Below are 21,712 nucleotides of genomic sequence, written 5' to 3' on the forward strand. Positions count from 1 at the left end.
CACCTAGTGCTTTCCGAGCACTTGTACATACACCACGTCTAAAAATAAAAATCTATTTTCTCCTGTTTGATGGGGCTACTTTTACTCTCAATACATGCTAGGCAGTTCCAGTGAGATCTCATTCCATCAGAAGCAAACATAACACAGGCATGCACAATATGGTTGATTCTCAGATGTGACAAACCGTAGATATGCAGGAAAGCTGCTGCAAAATACTTTTGCCACTATGTGCATGCCTTGAAACCAGAGAATCGTGCCATAACTGAAGAGTGAAAAAGCAAAGTAGTACGAGTTACTTACCTTCGGTTACGATGTATCTGGTAGAGACGATTCTAGCCGAAGATTCCTTCACGTAGAATTATCCCCAGGCGTGAGACTGGATCCGGAAACTTTTTTGCCACAGCATCCCTGTGCGCCGGGGGCGGGGCGACATCACGCGACTCCGCCCAGGCGTCGTCCGCGTACGTGACGTCAGCGAGGTCACATAAGACCCGCCCCGTCGCGCCTACGTCAGTTTTCTTCAGAGAACTTTACCGCACCACAACGGGGAACCACCAGATAAAAAACTGTGGAAGCATGGGAACAGTGTGCGAAGAGCAGAAAAAAATTGGAAAGAAACGGTGACTAACACCACCAGAGTAGTGCCAACACCGCAGAACCCAAGCGCAGGGAAAGAAGAAGAAGAACAAGCAGAAACCTGTGCACTCAACCTGCCAGCACATAGACAACCGCCCATCCCTGTGCCCCGGAGTCAAAGACCATGCGTAAAAGTCATGGCACACGTAGTAAACCCACCCCCCCATCCTGAGCAAGGAATGGGACCAGTCCCAAGACAGACAGGAACAACAAACCTCCAAGTCACCCCAACCTAGAGGGCAACCACCCACAAGGGAAAGACAAGGCCAGATGACCCTTAATCAGAGGATAGCAATGGAAGGAAGGGAGGGGAGGGAGGACAGGGATAGAAATCAATCCCCCCCCGAACCTGGAATAGCCAGAGCAGCAGGGCACTGGAGCACCATAACCCCATCCTCCAAAAGACCAAAGGAGGAATGAACCGCCCCCAGACCGAGCCACCCGTCAAGAACAAGGAAGGCACTCACAGGAGACACAGCCCCCCACGGGGAGGCGAGTACCGAAGACCAACCCAAGGGTCCCCGCAGAATAGGGGAGGAAGGGCGGGCCGTGAAGAAATCTGCGGCTAGAATCGTCTCTACCAGATACATCATCACCGAAGGTAAGTACTCGTACATCTGATAGAGACTACTAGCCGCAGATTCCTTCATGTAGAATAGATACCCTAGCCATACCCCCTGGGAAGGAGGGTCTGCGAAAGGACGCCACCAGCCAATGCAGAACAGAGGACCCTACGGGCGACCAGATCTGTGAACCAGGTAGAACCTCGCCCCTGCTAGGCCAAGGGAACCCCCACAAGCAGAACCCCACCGACCCCAAGGGGATGTAGGAGGGAAAGAAGGCTGAAGAGGCTCGTACACGCACAGCAGAGGAACCAAGGGCAAGGACGGAGAGGCCGAAGCACCCCACTCCCCCACAAGGCAACATAGGTTCCGCCCAATGCCAAGACAGGAAAAGTGGAAGAAGAAGAAAAAGAAGCCTAGAGAGCCCAAGGACACGAGGGAAAAGAAGGCAAACCCACTCCAGATGGAGAGCAGCCTGCCAGCCAGAGCAGCGCCGGCAGTCAAAGCTGTCAGAAGCAAGAACAGCCCGAGGCTCCAGGAAGGCCGAGCAGGCGACTCCTGGCAAGGGAGAACACAGGATCATTCCAGACCTCAGGACAGGAGCAGGGAGAGGAGGAGATACCCGGGCACACCACTACGAGTGGACGCGCACAGGACCTCAGGAAGCAAAAGCAACCTACCTAAACGCCATGGAGAACATCCACCCGAAGGCGACCAGAACCCTCTAGCAGAGCGAAAGCTATATGACAGCTACCACTACCCCACATAGGGTACGTTAAGTCCCAAGATATGGGAACCCTCTTTGGAAGAACTTCCGCAGCAGAGGAAAAACAAAAGAGCCACGGGAAAAAAAAACACCCCCACTGAAGGAGTGATAAGCAGCCCAAGCAAAGCAGAAGGCCCAATCTCAGGGCCAAGTCCGCGCAACAACTCCCGCAGAACCCACACACAATCAACACAAGGGCCGTCCAGCAGCCAACAATGCCAAAGTCCCAAGAAAGGACGTAAACACACTCCACAGCCAGAACAACCGGCCTAAGAAGGCCCAGAATAAACCCAACTCAGAAGTCGCTGAGGAGGGGACGGAGGAGGAGGAGGATAAGGCAAAGGAGGAGGACGGAGCCCCGCCAAGAGCCTTTGGATGGCGGAGTCGGCCGGGGCATGGAATAACAGGCTGCCATCAAACGGATGCTCGATGAGTCGCTCCCGAATATTCTCAGGGAATACTCCGTCCCATAGCCAAGCATGGCGACGGAGAGCGACTGAGGAAGCCATGGCCTGGCCCAGCACCTCTGAGATGTCCAGAGCGGACCAGAGAATAAATGCTGCAAGCTCCCGGCCATCCAATGCATGATGCCGTAAGTCCACCTGAGCAGACTCCTGGGACGCTGCAGATCCCAGAGACTCAGTCGAGTCCCACAAACAGGAGGAGGCCCTAGCCAGCACACACAAGGTGTTAAGGGCCTGCAGGGCCGCGCTGGTTGAGGCGAACATGTTGCGTCCCCAAGAGTCCAGCCAGCGGGCCTCTCGGGACGGCGGAGTCAACAGTGGCGGCAGGGAGGGAAAAACAGTCCGCAAAAGGAAGAAAGGAGGGAACCTTCAAAGGGAAGTAAGACTTCCCTCCCACTAGAGCCCTGGTGGAGGACCTCCAATAGATGGTACGCCAGAAAGTGAGCCACTGGGTCACCCATGCACAGGATGCCCACAGCCGTGGACACCGCGTGAGCGAAGGCCGCACCCGCCTCTGTAGGGCCCCGCGGTGGAGAAAGCAGCTCCTCCGTTGGCGACGGCTGCAAACTAAGGTGGCCGTCCCCGAGGCCAAACGGGACGGGCAAGGGCCAGACCTGGAAGTCAGAAGGAGCTAAAGAATGAGGGACCTGCCACTCTTCCGATGAACACCTTTACCTCAGGAAGGGCGGGGAGCTGCCCTTCGATGCCGGTGAGAACGACACCACACGGCAACCAGTCTCCGGGGAGGACGACACCAATATACAGCCTGCCTCCGGAGAAGAAGGAGCGTCTGAAGACAAATCCGCGGTATGACTCCTGTGCGGAGCCGTAGAGTCCGCTGATTGAGGCAGGACGTCGGCACCATCCGGCGTCATCGGATAAGGTACCGGAGAGGAGACCAGAGTAGAGCTGGAGCCGCACCGGCTCCGGGGTGGTGCCGGAATGACGCCGACCCGACCCCCGCTGAGGCAGCCCCCTGTGTGGGGGAATGAGATGGGCCTGGGGAGTGGCACGAAGCCCTCCGCCAGCCACGGCCCAGAATGAGATGAATATCGCTCGGCAACGAATGTGGCGGCGCCAGGGACGATTCAACCTCCGACTCGCCCTCCGACGAGGCAGTCGCCTGTGGGGAGGGACGAGAGGGGCCCGGAGAGGGACAAGGGGTCCTCCCTCGGCCTCGACCCGGAGCGGGACGAGGAGGGTCCACCGACTCCTGTGGCGCCGCGCGGTCCAGCTGCTGCCGGCGCCGTAGCAGTGTCACCTCGGCCTTAGACAGGACCACCTTGTCAAAGGACCGAGAGGGGGTCGGGGATGCGACCCGAGCCCGGCGACCTGCCGTGACACCACAGGGACCCCCGCGGGAGTTTGCAGCGAGGCAGAGACGCCGTGGCCTGAAGGAGGTGCCCCAGAGGAGCCGCACCCCATCAGCACCACATCCTCCAAGCCTGGATCTGAACCAGTCGGCGCCAGGGCCGGACCCACCGGCGGCGCCGTGGAGGGCCCTGTGCAGGGCGAGGGATCCACCGACGCCCCAGGAGGGGAAGGAGGAGGAGACGCCAGCGAGGCCTGCAAAGCCGCCGTGTATGTCTCCATTTGGACTCTCGACGCCCCAACACCGGGAAATGGTGGATAGGATGACACGCGGGGCCGCATTACCCGCGGAGAGTCCACGACCCCGGAAGGCCGGAAACCAGCCCCCGGGGACAAACTGCGAAACTTACCCACCAGGGAGCGATGCTCACGATACATCGGAGAAGGGCAAGGACGACGACTACGGCCGTATCTGAAGCCGTCCGCCGAAGCAGACCGAGGGGAGGATGTCGACCTGGAGAGACGCGCCGAGAGAAGTTTCATCCGCGACTTCGGCTTCAACTGTTGGCACGCTGCACAATCTGTGGTGCCGTGATCCTCCCCCAAACACCACATACAAATGAGGTGAGGGTCCGTCGCCGACATAAGACGCCCACAAAACGTGCAAGTTTTGAAGCCCGAAGGCATTTGCACACTGTTCCACCAAAAGGAAATGGAAGAAAAAGGGGCCCTAACAGGCCCGTAGCAAGGATTGGATCCGCGTTGCACACGGAAAAGGAAAAAACTGACGTAGGCGCGCCGTGGCGGGTCTTATGTGACCTCGCTGATGTCACGTACGCGGACGACGCCCGGGCAGAGTCGCGTGATGTCGCCCCGCCCCCGGCACGTAGGGATGCTGTGGCAAAAAAGTTTCCGGATCCAGTCTCACGCCTGGGGATAATTCTATGTGAAGGAATCTGTGGCTAGTAGTCTCTATCAGATATGGACGATTAGTTCAACAGAATCAGGTTGTAATTCCCAGGAGATACGGCGCATCGCTACAAATATGCAGTAACCCTTGAGCAGTACCAGCAGCACATATCTGCAATTCAAACAAATTTAAGAAGCAGTTTCCAATACCAGAGACAGTTAAAAAAAGACCCACATGTTGGGAAAATGAGGGACCCAGGACATGGCTAGAAGCTGAAATCCTAGCAAAATACAGATGAGAAGAGGGATTTTAAATCCTGAACAATAACTTGAGAGGAGTTTAATGAAAAAAGATAATTTATGACTTATCTAGAACTTCTTTAAAAAAAAATTAGACAAATATATTTCCTGGAAGGACGATGTCAAAAGAGGACGAAGTCAACAGGTCAATCTTAAAATCACTTTTATTTAAAATGTGCACATTTGTTGTTGCCAATTCTGTAAGATTAGTGTGCTCAAAGTCTTACACAATTTAGCTATGTATGCAGAAGTTGAAAATCTTATTTTCAGACTTCAGTGTAATACCTCCTTTTGCTTCCTGGCTAACAGTATTGCCTTTTGGGAAATAAAATCAGTAGTTTCGGATCTGTAATAACACCCTCAGGGAATACTGTAAATAAATGTTTTAGTGTAATATAAAAAACTATTGTGGACTTAATAGCCTATTTAACAATGAAAGGTACAAATAAGGTAGCACACAGGTAGCACAATCTAGCAGTCACAAATTTACATCCAACCCTTTGCGGGGTTATCTTTTAATAAAAGAGACTGCCGGTGACAGAAATTGGTGTTGGGCTTTCTATTAAAAATATACACAAACTTGAGGAACAACAATAGCACCAAGGCTACCTCGGAAAGGCTAGACAATTCTAGTGGTTTGAAAATTGCTTCTAAAATGAAAGAGGCAGCCACAAAAACAAAACTGCATTAAGGTCACCACAAATATAACTTCTATAAAGACAATTTTAGCACTTCTGGTAAAGGTTTTTGAATTTCTTCAAGTGCCTTAACGTAAAAGGCATGTTTTGAATTTACATTAACCTAATGGTGGGTTAAAAAAGAGCAGTGTGAAAATATATCAAACATATGGTGAGATTCACAAGCAATACCAATTCTGGCAGGCAACTCAACAGACACAAAGTGTCCTCACTTACTCTCAATATCTTATGCTGCCAATTCAGTCCTCCATCTTTACTACTCATCACTACAGAAAATGACCTCTTATACATTGCATGGTGTTTGGGCCCTTAAATTTATCCTCACCTCCCATGACTAGTGTTGGTAAAATCTAAATGGTTTCACAAAACAGAACTAAAAGCAGTGTGTGATGGCAAGGCACGGTTGCTAACATTAGGCATAGAACTCTTTTATTGCTAAAATTACTACTTACAGCAGCCAAAAAAACAATGAAAGAATTTAAAACCTCAAAATAGTCCAAGAGATTTCATAAGCAGTCATAAGTCTCCGGTCTTCTTTCAGTAACCTGATCCCATGTGTTTTACAATGGTGGATTAAATGCCTCATGAAAATTAAAGGTTGAGATTGTAAATGAGTGAGGTATTGGTAGGATAACAACATACATCATGCAGAATCTCGGAAAGTAAGAACAATCCCAAAAATGCTAACTTTAAGTTCAGGTGAAAAGCAAACATTGGTGTAAATTTAGGTAGTAGTTTGGTTGAGTCACTTATTTTTAGCAAGTATTGCATAGCATCACTGCGTTTAAATATGAAAACAGAGTTTTGGCGTTTTATAGAGGAATCTAGTCTCAAAGGTCGGGTGAAGAATATGGCCAACTAAAAAAACACCTGCATAGAAAATGAATTGATGGTCTGATTGTGTTTGAAGGAGAAAAGGATTATCCCTTTGTATTCCATTAAGTGGTGATAAGTCCAGTGGAGATGTCCCCAAATTAGTTCTCGAGGGTAGTCAGATCAGGTGGGTTGGCAGATTTCAGAGAGTTGGCTGGTGTCAGGGTCTTTGCAGAAGAATAACAAATTCACTGTATGGTCTTGGACCTCAGCAAAAAAGCACAGATTAAGATGGGCTTATAGGAAATAGATATGCTGGTGTCTGGAGTTATGGCATTTATTGTAGAGGTGATATATTATTTCACAGGGTTGCATGAAAAGGGTTTTATTGTATGAAACAATTAATGTGCAAACATTTAGTACATTGCAAGATGGTTTATGGTCTCTCAGTAAGTCATAATGTGTATGTCAAGAAGTTTTTGAGAAGTGTGAGGCTGCCTACACAACATTATACTGTGAGAGGTGGGCAGAGTCTGTTACGTCTGTTGGAGACTCTATGTAACCAGACGTTGAATTTTAAAAGATTAACATGGAATTTAAATAGTTGCAACATCTGCTGTCTTGTAATGGGCTTCAGATGTGAAGACACTACAGGTCACTCCTGGAGAATAATATCTTGATATCTAGTAATATGTACCCTTTTTTCTCAATAAATGAAAATGAGAGGTTGTTTGGGGTTAGATGTTTAAATAACTGAAGGAAAAGTTTCTCTTTGAAGAGTACAAGTGCTACTGCCCAGGCTGTGGCAAGGCCTTGAACAGACATAATGTTAGCCACCTTGCCTTTCTACAGTTCAGCAGGAAGTAAATCATGATTTTATTAAATGTACAAATGCTGACATTATCCCACTCTGAAATAATGTCTTGAATTAAGGATTTTCTCAGTGTATTCGTTTTTTTCCAGTTTGATACGTGAACGATGCAATGTAGGAGGAACAATGGGAAAGAAATGCGGTTGATGGCTCGATAAGGTGCAAAAGATTATAGGAAATGTTTCTTTGCACTGGAGTTTAAGTGTACTGGAGTTTAAGTGTACTGACAAAACTGAAGGAGACTGCTTAGTGTTTCAACTACTTCTGGGACATTTCTAAATTTCAAACTCTTTCTTTGTATTTAATTAGCTGCATTCATAATATTAGCTAGCCTCAGTGTCTTTAATAGAACCACGACTTTCATTTCACCAAGGTTCAGATAATTTGAATTATCTCCCACCCGCTACGACTTTGTAGGAATAGAATCAAATATGTGCAGCCGACACAGCTGACCGTAAACTTTGCAGAGTGAACGAGCTGCCCTATTTAAGTTCACACCTCCTGAAGTACACGTCTGCCTCTAATGTATCTTAACCCGGGTTTCTTTGTTTTGCATTCATTATTTACAGTTTGCAGCATGATAATCAAATATTCTGCCTCAATAAACATGCGACTTTTCACACCATTTCCACTACCTTTCCAGCATGGTATAGTAATAAATTGACGAACGATTTGTCTAGTGACATTGATGCCCATGCATGGTTGGCGAATGCATTCTGCGTACTGGTCATCTTTGGAGGAAAGCACAATAAACAGGAAAGAACACCTCCATTGTTCAAGATGCTCAGTGCAGGAATCCTCATTACTTGGGGAGTGGACAGTACATTGTATTTAATTCAGAAGATACAGGATAGACTTTCTGAGGTAGCCATGAATTGTACAACACTGGAAACCAAAGGGAATAGCACCATTCTGAATAACACTCGGAGATCCCATGGCATGAGCCTGTCCCTCCTTCACTATGCAATGTAGCATATCTCATCCACATATGCCATTACAACAACATTTCTCTCTCCCAATTGTTGCGAAGTCCCGGTCTGTTCTAAGCTTTGAAGCAGACCTGATGGGTCAATCAATTCATCAGCTTCCTTAACATTTTTGAGGTTTGTTTTCAAGTCTTAAGTTATAAGGTTGTATTTCATGTTCTTTCTACAAGTTCTTCATACACACTTGACATCGGCTCACACGCGTTCGGAGCTGTCCAGCTTTCAGTGTTTCTGAGGGTGGTGCACCAATGAACTGACGTGATTCTTCCACCGTGGTTAACCAAAAGCTGTATTTGTTTGCAAAATAATGGCAGGTTCCTCTGGCGCCATTGCATTCAATGAAAGGTGTAGCACGAAAATCCTCGAGACATGAGCCCGGCGAGACCAGGGACTGCCCACCACCTTCTGCACCGGCAGCAGTGTGCTAAGACAAAAAAGAAATTTGGTTACAGAAAGCAGTCTTGTTACCACACAGAATTTCAATGTTCAGCGGGTCAACTTCAGTAAATGTATCATTTTAAATACCACCTACCAAGTAAAAGTCTCTGGTCCAAATTACATAGAAAAACTCTCCACCAAGATGGATTACAATCTCTCTCCAGCCAAACTACTAGATAGCGTTTGTTTGTCCGTATACTATTCTCACAGTGCACCAAAACCATCATGACCTGGAGCACCTCTAATTGGCTAGAATGATAATCTAGAAGCGATCTAGAGAGTGTGCCAGGGCTTAACCAACTTTTGCAAGTGACTTTCGTCCTAATGCCTTTAACTAGGGTCTGCAGTTTACACTAGTCAAACATACCATTTTACTTACTGAAAATGTGGATTTTTATTATACTGTGCACAAGAATGCCATGTTTCACTAACCGCATTCACAAATCATTTTGTTCAAGTTAAGGCAAAGTAATGACTGAAGAAAGTTTGAGCTATTAGCATTGTAAATGATAATGCCTTTTATTTATGTTTTGGTTTTTAAAACATAAATAAAAGACATTGTCGTTTACAATGTTAATAACTTAAACTCTCACAAATGCGAGACCTATTGCATTGCAAATGCTTGTTATAGTTTGCACCTTGTTACCAGCTGCTTTCACTTGATGGTAATTTGTGACTGGGAAATCCACTTTTTGTAACTATTCACTAATTGCAACTGTTTGGTACACTGCAGCTGTGACTTTCAATTTAGTAATTGCAATTTCATGCAAATTTCAAAGTAGTTGGTTTGCGCACAAGTTTTCGCAACCACAACATTTTTTGTCTTTTGTACATTGCATTCCTAATATTTAGCGTTCACTAGCCAACTGGTAACTGACTTGGAATTAGCTAAACTTGTGTACTTCGAGCCATTAATGTTTGGGTTAATATCAGAGAAACATGGACACAGGCTGCACTCAAACCAATAGACTCATCCACCCACTGATACACGCTCAAACACATAGTTTACACTGGGACACACAGATATACGCTGAGGCACACAAAGAAACATGCAGACATACCCACACGGACATACATACATCCAGGCACCTCATCACACTATCTCGGACTCACATACATTCGTATACATTTCAGACCCTCAGGGAAACTCGCACCTACTGTCAGACAGACATACACAAACAATACAAACAAATGTATTTGGATAATTACACAAATCCACGCTAAGGGGTGTAATGACCCGAGACACAGTCCATACAGAATACACCCAAAGACACGCACAGAAAGAAATGTGCAGGTCCACACTGACAGTGACGGAATCTAGCTCTTCTGGTGACAGGGCTCAGATGGTTAATTCTTCAGCTGTAAACCCCTGCACACCATAGGTCATCGGTTCGAATCCCCATGGGGCTGACCTCACTCTTTTCTCCTTCGAAGGTCGATAATGCACGCATACAGTTCTGCTGGATAACAATGAGTGAACATACAACTTGCCATTTGAAGCAGCATTACTGTCTGCAAGTTGGGCGCGTTTTTTGGATTCCATTTTATGACCAAAAATGTGTCCTGTGTGAGGTGCTTGAGTGGAGGGGAGCGTGAATAAAGTGGTTAAATGGATAACAAAGTATTGTAAAGACAAATGAGTACCAATAACAGTCATCAGAAATATGTTCCCCTGGTATTATGCTGATGTGAGAGAGGCGTCCCGCCCACTCACCTGCCCTGACAACGATTCCCCAGAGACTAACTGAGGCGAAGAAACGAACAAGCATTTACAATGCTATATGTGTCGCAATTGCGAGTTTTTAACCTCTGGCATTGTAAAAAAGAAAGTGCGTGGTGTCCCTGAAGCGGGTGCAGCGCTCCGAATTAAAGTAAAAATAAATAAATAAATGGAGCGCGGAGTCCCTGAAGTGGGCGCCGCGCTCAGTATGAACATACAACAAAAAAAGAGCAGCCGCCATTGTCAATAAACTAAATGATGCTCACCCACTAGATAAAGCATGCCATGTTAGGAGCGAAGTAAAAGGTCCAGTCCTTATGGGTGGCAACAAATGGAGACAGGGCGGTACCAAGGCGGGACTTAGTAGCCTCATAATGAATCGGAAGCCAGTGTTTACCAAGGACAAGGACACCAGCCAATGAAAAATATGGGAGGTGAGTAAGCGAGGCTTCCTAAAGCATACTCGACTACAGCATGCCTCGCAGAGCGAGCAGCGCATGCGCGCTGCAGCTAGGCTCGACCTACAAACAACTATGTATATATAACAGCTGAGGTGCCAAAACAACACCACCTCTGAAACAAAGAAAAAAAGAGACTTGCTTGCAACTAAAACCCAAATAAGTAATTGTAATTCTAGGAGAAGAGCCTTCATACTCGAACGGAATACGTGAACGTGAGCTGCCAGAGACAATGAACAGTTGGTCCACAATGCAGATGACCGGCAAGGCAACTGGATCTATATTTACCCACACAGATGATGGTCGCCTACTTTCAACAACCTCAGTGTCAATGCATCCCTTTCATGGTCAAGAATTAGGCAACGTGGAAAGGAGAAGTGACAGAGTTGGAAGAGTGATTAGAAAAACGACACATAAAAGTCACCAAGGTGACTTACCATAAGGAAAGAATATCCAATCCACAGACTGCGCCATCCCTCTGGGCACTTGGGAATCGTCGTGTCCTGGCTGTGTACAGCCACTGCTTGCGATGGAACCTCGCATACAGAGCAGCGACTAATGTACTCTGAAATCTGAGTGCTGCTGACGGGCATCATGGGAATAGAAGCAGAGGTGGAGAGCCAATAGGACTTATCATTTCTGCTGGCAAAGTAGCACACTTCATTAATGTTACAATAGATGAATGGCATGGTGCTGAAGCGCGGCAGGCATGACCCGGCAAGTCCTGCAAGAAAAGGTGAAATGCCACATTAAAGCACATTTTATCGATTTTCTCATGCTAAAACAATTTATGAACTATCAAATCCCACAGTGAAGACATAATTTATTTAAAAGCCACAGGACATGATAGGATATAACTGAAGACTTTTGAGCATGCTTTTGTGCGCTAACTTACAACTGACTACGTATACAAGAACATTATTTAAATACTATGTTCAGCTTTGGTCGACACAACATAAAAAGACGCTGATGAACTTGAAAAAATGTAAAGAGACAAAATTATTTACAGTAGGGATGTTTTTAATACCAGAAGAAAGCTTGACACATAAATATGCTTATTTCTGCAGAAGCCGTCTCAAAGGGAATTTAACAGCTTCATCTATATTGTTTAAAAAACAGGGGGTAGGTAGTGATTATAAAACACATCTATGAATAACCAGTTAAGCTTTGGAGCAGTCTTTAAAGTGAGATATTTAGAAACACACTGCTACAGTGGCTCCACCATAATCTCACTGTATAAAATCTGCCTCATCTCGCTCTTCCCTCTACTCCCATCCTTCCATTCAGTTTTCTTTCCTTTCACCCATCAAGCTAAACTAAGACTATCACTTACTAAGAATGACTCTTTGTTATTGAGTATCGCTCACCAACTCTCCAGTGTTCTCATTAACACAACAGCTTCGAACAAAAACACACGAATGTTTAAAACGCCTGACATTGGCCTGGTGAGGAGATGATTCCAGACCAACCTTACATGAAACTATACCTGCTGGTTACTAAATCCCCATGAGGAAATGCACTAGTGAGATGGCCGTGGGAGTAGCCATCTATCCAGTACTGTGCCACTACATGGATGCATACGACTACTCATCCAACTTTCTCCCTAATATGCCTTGACCTCCTCCTTTCCCCTCATCTACAAACCTCCCTCTTATCAATCAACATATACAGACCATTTAACAGTTTGTCTCCAATCAAGCTAAAAGATCCCGGTCTTCCAAGGTGAGTTTAAAATCTGGCTTGTCAAACATGAATCGCCCACACCAAAATCCCTGCTATATACAACAAGAAATTGTTCAAATATATGAAATGGGCACCAGCCCTACCTACATAGCTGGACACATCCTAAATGCCTTTTTACCTACTTCTGTTACAGCCAAATATCATGTGCTCAGATTGATCACATCATCATCCACTTACTCCTCACGCATCTTGCCCTACCAACCAGCCATCACTGCTAAACCGTCAAGGGACAAAATCCTGCTCTAGCTAAATTGACGTAGGATTGAATTAACTGTTTTCATACCTTTTTGTTATATGCTAATGCACCAAACAAGAGAGCCCTTGTCGCCTTTAATATTTACTCTGGCATTGGATTCTAAGGCCATATCGATTAGGGCAAATGATAACATTAAAGGGATAAAGGTTGGTACCTGTGAATACAAATGATAAATGTTGCTGATAATGTTACATAATATTACTTGATCCAACGCAATCACGGACCTCCCAACTATCGCTTGTAAAGCAATTTGGAGCTGCTTCGAGGTTGATATAGTTAACTGGACAAAATCCAGCGTAATGCCAAAACGTAAAATGGCTAATAAACACGAATATGATCATCTTCCATTTAAATGGGAAACCAAGTGCCCAGGAATCACTCTCAATAAAAGTATTGAAAACTTGACCTTGCTAAATCTTTCAAAGCTTACGCTGAATCAAGCTTTAAACTAGCTTTAGGACCAGCAACTTCAGAAAAAATGTTTTGTTGCATAAATGCAGCTTTAAATATGAGCTGCCAGGTATGGTACCTTTCTCTTATTATTTGGGTAGAGGGGAGCTGGCCAGTATTGGAAGGTGCTTTTGTAAAAAGCATATGCCTCTTATTTAAAAATATTAAAGGTACTTCCACAGCCCAACACCACGTTCCTATGACTAAATAGCATCTTCGCTCACTGTGTTTTAGGTGACCAGCACCTTTCCTGTCACAAAACCGCAAGCAGTTTAACAAGCATATGCTAAAAAGTTGGAGGAGAAAAAGAAAGATCAAAGGCAACAATATAAGAGGTTCCTGTAGATAGTTATTATAAAAGGATTATATAGGTAATGAAGAAATACAAACCAAGAAAAAGGTGTAAATCGAAGACAGAACATAAGAAAGTTAAGCAAAAAGAAAAATATTATTAATATACAAAAGAAAGCTAGAAAGAAAATTCATAATTAAGAAGCTGGCATAAAAAAGAAAGATTTGCTTAAATAGGATTAAAGAAATGGGAAAGGTAGAATATAGTCCCTGAAAATTACTCCGAGTCAAGCGGTTTATACAAAAAGACATTCCATACGCTACAAACTTAATTGTGTGTCAAGCATATAAAACGATTTCAACAAAACATATTTGATGTTAGCCCGGGATCATGCAAAATATGTAAAACAAACTTTGGGAATAAAATGAAAATGCATGGGATCGGGTAAGTCCCGTGAAAGGGCTCTTTGCCTGGCACTGCGGCCCATCAGCTGGCTGGTGTGGGCTTTACCTCCTGGTCTTGAAAGCACTTGCTCTCACCCAGTAGAGTGGGTGATTCTGAAATGAAGCACCTCAGGTTTTTGTAAGGAGGAGGTGTGAACTAAGCACTGTTTAACAATGCTTCTTCATGACGCATTCGCTATGTAGCCCACATGACCTATCTGCTAACATGTGAAGATTACAGAACGAAAATACCCTGACAAGAGAGGCAATGTGAAAAGAAGCCTGCAAAACATGCAGGGACACAAACAATGTATGATTAGAAAACACCAGAGCACATCATTCTTCTTAAACACCATGACCGCCCTGATCCAAAGCAAATAAATATTGAGAATTTGCAACAATCCAAAATAAAATGTTTTTTTCCAAGCAAGGAATAAATCACTGACCTTCTATGCAGGGGTTAACACACAAACCTTTCTACTGTGTTGATTCAGTATTTTGTTTTACCATAGACCCATTTGCAAATTTTACTGACACCTACTATATGGCATGTGTTTTAAGAGTAACAAAAGGCCTGCCAACCGTAGATGTTCCTCTTTAGAGTGGGTGGTGTATTTGTACTTTGATGCCATGGCAGGTTTTTCAAAGCTGGGCTGCATCCAGACTTGTCACAGCGGTAGCCTGAAGAACCTTTCGGAGTGGTGCCACTTACAGAAGAATTTTACATGAGGCTGCGTTACCAATGTCTCTCTCAAGTCGCTCCCACATGGGTTGGGGGCTTAAAGGAAAACAAAAGGTGGGGTGGTGGGAAGAGACACATGAGGAAGGGAGCAAGACAGGGCTGGGGAGAAGCACATGAGGGGGAGAATAACGAGGAGGTGAAGCCAGAACACCATGAAGCATAATGAAACACGACGGGGAGTGCAGGGGGCATATGGGTGATGGAGAGCAACAGAGAGCACAGGGCAGTATGAGGGGAGTAAACAGAAGCACACAGGGGAGATAGCATTAAAACATATGCACTCTTATGGAGTGCATAACCAAAAAGTAAAAAAAAAAGGTCCAAAAAAGTGATTTGTGGAATGATAGAAGCCAGCCAATCAGAGATACGGTAAAGAGGTTTTGCTCCATAAGAGATGGACAAGCTGGGTCAAGGAAAACCATTGAATAAGTAGCTAGTAAATGAGAGTGACAATGCCACATTCAATGGTAAGCAATGGGTGAACTACAAGCCCTGTATGTTCTTGGTAAGCCTACAATAAGAACTGTCTAGTTGGCTCGACCTAAAATCTGTCTCATGCTCAACATTCCCTGCTATCCATTGCCCAATCTAAAATGGCCTTCTCCTTTACAAGCTGATTGCCAACCCTGCTTAAATTCAACTATTATCCTAGACTGAACAGAATGATCAGCTCACACAACATAAAAACAGAATTCCACCCAAATAAGAGCTCAGAATCAGTAATAATTGCAGCATGGGATAAGAATACTGTGTACTCGGATTGAGTAGTGACACCCATTTTGGATCTTTTGGTTGCCTTTAGTGCTTTCTATCATCCTACGCTATGAAGAAGCGGACCTATTTTCTTCACAATGTAACAACTATGTGAATGATACAGAAATGATTCGGAAACTGTAAAGCCCAGCCAACCTGTGGTGGAGGAGTGTGGCTCAATGGTTAGAGTGGCAGACCCTGAAGCAGAGTTCTGGCCAGGGACCAGGGTTCGATTCCCGCCTCGGCGGGGCTAGGGCTCAATTTCCTTGGACCTGTCTATTCTCGCCTCGGTGCCTATTCTAATCACGGGCCCCACGCTGCAACTCTGGGCAATAGCTTGCTTAGCCTCCACAACGGCCCCAACAGCGCTAAGGATGCCTGGCTTCACCCTGGGGGTGCCCAGGAGTGGACACTTCACAGGGAAAGCCAGGAGGGGTTCCAAAGCGGTATGAGTATCAGCGCCAGGAAACCGCAAAGGCGACACCGCAAGGTGGCTGTCTGGTGACAGTGCGCTCTATAAGTACCTTGACATTTGACATTTACATTTACATTTACATTTTACATTTACATATTTACATTTACATTTACATTTACATTTATAACCTGGGTTCCTTTGGTATTGGGCAATGTGCCCTAGCTGAATACCACTGAAGCAAATGAATTACCTAAAAACTAAACTCATCAAAACTAAGATTCTTGCCTTGGGAAATGATCTACTTATGACCCAAAAACATGGTCACTCCCCTCACCCATGACTTCAAGTGAACAATCTAACCTGATAATAGATAAAAATCTCACACAGATCCTATGCTAGCCACCATCAGTCAGGGCTCCTCTATCCTGACCACTCCTACGACTTAGCATCTGACTAAGTGATTAAAAAGCTATAGAATGCATCTGCAAGATAACTCCTTCACTTCAATATTAGATCATAAATCTCCCTGTTCTGTCTCCACGCTTGTTACCTGCAGCTAAACACATAAGTGGCAGATTTATTAAGAATTCATGCAATGCAGTGCAGCAAGGCAAGTTGCTGTGCTGTGTTGCGTGAATGGGTGAGAGCTGAAAAGTGAAATATGTACTAAGATATAGCACTCTTCAGCTCTCGCCCTGGGCTGGCACGCAGGGATCCTTGCACCATGTGTTAATGGCAGAAGTGTTTTTGTGTAGAAAGGGATACCTTCCTGCACAAACAGAATCCAAAGAGGCATTTTCCTCTGTCTTTGCAGAATGTATCATACTTGGAAATAGGAAATAACGAGGAGAAAACAATATTTTTCTCCTCATTACAACTCGCTGTGGTAGGGGTACCAATTCCGTGCAATTCCAGCTTTACAAACCGTAGGAAATTAGGAATTGCGTGAAATCAATGGGTGGATTCACAGGAACGCCCATGCTCCACCCATGGAACGCCTACCACTAAGAAATGTAACACAACACAGTGCAAGCTGCTGCACTGTGTTGCATTTTGTTACAAAGCCATACAAGGCCATGTAAATCAGGCCTTACTTTGCTTTATATATCACAAATAAGCCCTTGCGTTGCCTTGAGTGACACAAGGGCGATGCAAACGCTAAGTAAATCTGCTTCATAACTTTCAGACCAATATGCAGAGCTCACAGCCACATTAAGTACCCAGGTCATTGTTGTACTAGTGTTAGAAAGTGCCATCTTTCTTGCATGGTATTCCCCCACTTTTTGCTGAATTGCTGAAGTACTTTGACTGAGTGTGCCCTGGGCTCCTGCCAATCAGGTGCCCAGGGCCTGTGTTCCTTCCCTAAAACTGCAGTGAAGCCTAAATCCAATTGGCATCTCTGCCCACATGTCAGCCCCGGTAAATGGTACCCTAGGTACCCAGAGCCCTGTGACCAGAGAAGGCCCCGAAGGACTGCAGCACTTATTGTGCCACCCTGAGAGGCCCTGTGCCCCGACACACACACACTGCCCTTGCAGGCTGAGTGTCTTGGTGCAGAACAAAACAGAGTCGACATGTCACACATCCCTGTGTGCCATGCCCACAAACACACTGCCCTGGCATACCTCAGTCACCCCTCTAGCTGGGAACCCTATGCCAGTGGTGTGGGTACAGGTGCATGAGCCCTGTATCCCTACAGTACCCAGGTCCATTACTGGGCACTGTAAGTGCAGTGCTGCCATTAAGAGTATATGGTGCTGGGAAATCGTCATCACGAACTCCACAGCACCATGATGGCTACACTGAAGACTGAGAAGTTTGGTATCAAACTTCTCAGCACATTAAACCCACACTGATGCCAGTGTGGGATTTAATGTAAAATGCATGACAGTGGGCAAATTAGAGTTACCCCCTGACACTAACCAACAACCCGTGCCCTGACTGAGAGGCTGCATAGGCTGCCACCCAACAGACATGTTGCTGGACCCCTGGGTAGAGAGCCTTCCGCTCTCGTGGGTCTGCAACAATGCACATCTTGGGCGAGGTGCTAGGCCTCCTCCCCCAGGATGGGCAGGGGAAGCTTCAAAGGCATGCCGCCTTTGTGAGCTTCTCCAGGCCACTTGCTGCACTCAGCATCTGGCCCCCACCGGTTCTGACCCCCACTCTGGTGGGAAAACCCAAGTGAGGAAAGGGGGTGTGCCAGCCTCTGCCAACCCCACCCCTCAGGTGGGGGAGGCGACGTGAAGCACAACTCCGGGCTCTTGCCATCTTGAGGATGGGGAGCCCTACCCAATTAGGACTAGGCTCCTGCCCCCCCTCCCACTGGAGAGTGGCAGGATAGGGGGTGTACCCACCCCAGGGAAGGGACCCATTGGTCCCTGACCTTTACCTACCTGTAACACCCCTAAATTTAGTATTTAGGGGCGCCCGGACCCTTCCTTCCTCAGATCCCAATTCCGAAACAAGAAGAAGAACAAGAAGAAAGAAGACCTGCCATGCAGCTGCTAACAAGAGGACGACACCAACTGACTTGGCCCCAGCCCTACAGGCCTGTCGACCCTCAAACCTGCTCCTGCTAAACCCCGGCGTCTCCAGTGGTCAGCAACCTCAAAAACCCTGGAGGACCTGACTGCCTTACTGCTCTAAAAGACTGGGACTCCCACGAGCAGTGGTTCTTCTCCAACAAGCAACAACCCCTGGTGCCAGGCCAGGAACCGCGAATCCAGCACACTCTGTACCTGCCGAGCCCGGCCTGTGCCTGAGTGAACAAAGATGACGAGGACGTCGCCCCAGCGACTGTGACCAAGAATCCAGCACCCAAGGACGCTCCTGAAGACGCCTGCAGCCTCAGCTCCGGGGACCCCCCAACCGCGACCAGCAGAGGGTAAGATTTCCCGACGACAAAAGACACCCCTGCACCCGGCGCCCTCCGGCCCCCTGTGCCCAACTCCTGGGTGCCTACCTAACCTACAGCTCCCCAACTTACCTCTCGAAGTGGTGGTCGCATCTGAAGAATCTCCGTCCTCGAATTTGCAGCCTTTGTTTGTCTTGCAGCTTTCCCATTGAAATACATTGAGCGCCCAAAGGCTCAAAAGCACCCTGCACCCAGCCGCCCGAGTGCCCCTGGAAGTGCAGCATCTGTTCTATTTTTCTTCCCCACTTGCCATGTGTAAGTGACCAGAAGCTCAGCTCCCACAGCCGCGTGGCCTGCCTGCAAGCAGCCACCAACCAAAGGCCCCCTACCCGCCTTAGGCTAACATGGGGGCCTACTCTCTCTGCACCCGGATGCCCCTGTGCCGCTGAGGGTGTAACAACTGTACCTACCTGACCCAGGGAGACCCCTGACTCTATCCCAAGAACCTGAACTCTGCCAGTTGAGTACTTGCCTGAAAGCCGTTAACTTACTTTTTCTCCATAGAGTAACATTGACTGGTTTTCACTAGGAATTTCTTCTAAGTGTCGAGTTTTGAAACTTTTAAATATTCACTAAAACTCACCCGATCAACGAAAACTAAATTACTCACCTGGTATCAGGAGAGATCCCAGTGCTGGATCTTTGTGCCCAGCACTGACCCTACAAAGCAATTACAACTGTAATTTTCCGATAACTAAACTTTCCTTCATAGGATAACATTGCCTGGTTTTTGCCAGAAAGTCTTCTTAAGTGTCGATTTTTGAAACATACAAATATTCCTTAAAAATCGCCTGTGTAACAAAAACGATTTCTTTCAACTGTTTACAGGAAATGCACCAGGGCTGAATCCAGGATCCAACCCTGAGTAAGAAAATCATACGCAAAGTAATTGAAATTGCATTTACTTTAAAATTCCCATTGAGCTCAATGTTATAATTGTGTTTAACTTGTGTTGCCTATTGCAACAACTGTAACTATTGCATTTAAAAGTCTATTGCTTATTGAAAGTATTTAACTAAAGCATCTCATTCTGAGAAAGTATTTTGATACCTACTTGTGGTTCTAAAATAAAACAACTATATATTTTTATATACAAAACAATTGGCCTAGAGTTCAGTTCTTGAGTGTGTGAGACCATTTGCTGACTGAGTGTGTACAACAAATGCTTTACACTGTCCTCTGATACTGCCTTACTGCTCGACCAAGCTACCACTTTAGAGAGTAAGGTTATATCTAACTTTAACCTCTACCAAACCTCTGGGGACTGTGGACTCTGTGCACACTGAACCTTACTTTGGTGCAGTATATACAGAGCCACTTTCTTACAACTAGCAAAAACTGAGAACCTACCATCAATTCAGACCACTTCTGGCTTCGTTTTTACCTGATTGTTTCTTTCGAAACTGAGGGAAACTCCTTCTGACTTCAAACAGCTAAGCTATGGAACTGTTTACTAGCAAGAATAAGAGTTATTTGCAACTATTTTGAAATCTGGAGGGCATTAAAAACGTAGCTCTTCAAACAGCTATAATTGCTATATTATAACTATTCCTTGAAATGGATAGATGTCTACATGCACTAAGTGTCCATTCTCGCAGTATTCCTCAACATTTCATACTTAAGTGCAGCTATGCTACAGCACCATTTTTGGAGCATGCCTCCAAACCTTGTGCACCTCCCACAATACCTTGCACATAGGTCACTAAACCGCCAGTGCCCTATTCAACCGTGCACTACGAAGAAGGTGACTCAGGACAATGTTGCAAATCGAAGATGTGATGAAATATATAAATACTATAATGTAAAACATACATGCACATATAGTGATCAAGACCCTTCAATAACACAATAATTTACATCATGCAACCAAAAGAATTAAATACGTGTTCGTTCTAGAAAACCTAACCTAGTCATAAAAATCTAAGTAATGAAAACTGGTAGAATTTCTTTCTTTGATTTCTTCAAATGTACAATAGTACATGTTTAAAAGGCAGTTTTTTGCCACATTATCTAAATTTAGCTTCTGAGGCTTGCACAAGCCTTTTTCCTTTAGATTTAATATCATGTTTTAAGTAAACGCATGACTTAAATAATTTACCAAACGTTGCATCATGAGGCGTACGCAAAGTCCCACAGTCCATATTCCTGGGCAGTATCTTCTGCCTGGCATTATGTGGAAATGATGGTGGAATGAAAGGCACCACTTGTAATTGATGGGCAAGGCACAGCAGTAAGATGCTCATGCAGTGCTTAATTTGTAAAATATTAAGTGCCAGGGCTCTGACCGGGAGGCCACTGCAGCTTGCACCACCCAGCGCCCTTGTCATCGCTGCCAAAACAACTACTAACCACCTCTCTCGCTTGTAAATGCGACAGTTTAGGTTTTTCCAGGTCCCTAAAGCTAAACGTATGGCTGGGGAGGCAGGTATTTGCAATTTTATATGTATTTTGCATTCCTAAACAACTGTTGTTCTGCTCATCTCTAAATTAGATGAGCAGCACCACCATGTGGTAGACTGTTCTAGGTATGGTGTTGACAATTAGGTGCCGGTGCCGAGCACCCGAAACCAATTAGGTGCCGGTGCTTAGCACCGGAAAGCCCCGGCTCAAATTAAGCACTGTGCTCATGTCACCAAGAGGACAACATTTTCAAGTGGTGTAGCAAACAACCAGGTGGAAAAGCCAAACTGGAAATAAAACAGTTTACACAGCACTATTTGGTGTCAACCAAGGAGGATAGGGATTACTTATTGTAATATCTTTCTTAGTCA

At 45.8% G+C, this 21,712-nt stretch overlaps 1 protein-coding gene across 2 annotated transcripts in view; it reads right to left on the reverse strand.

The window, feature by feature from the left end:
- Nucleotides 1–5,095: 5,095 nt before the first annotated feature.
- COL4A6 (collagen type IV alpha 6 chain) overlaps nt 5,096–21,712 on the reverse strand; it is an 847,824-nt gene continuing 831,207 nt past the window's right edge. For both annotated transcript variants that reach the window (XM_085608162.1, XM_085608161.1), the window contains 2 exons: nt 11,371–11,657; nt 5,096–8,741 (listed from right to left, as the gene is read on the reverse strand). In XM_085608162.1, the coding sequence (XP_085464288.1) occupies nt 8,481–8,741; nt 11,371–11,657 (548 nt within the window). In that variant the 3' untranslated portion in view covers nt 5,096–8,480. The remainder of the gene's footprint in view (nt 8,742–11,370; nt 11,658–21,712) is intronic.

The sequence above is a fragment of the Triturus cristatus genome, chromosome 5_2 (assembly GCF_964204655.1).
Source record: "Triturus cristatus chromosome 5_2, aTriCri1.1, whole genome shotgun sequence".
NCBI lineage: Eukaryota > Metazoa > Chordata > Amphibia > Caudata > Salamandridae > Triturus > Triturus cristatus.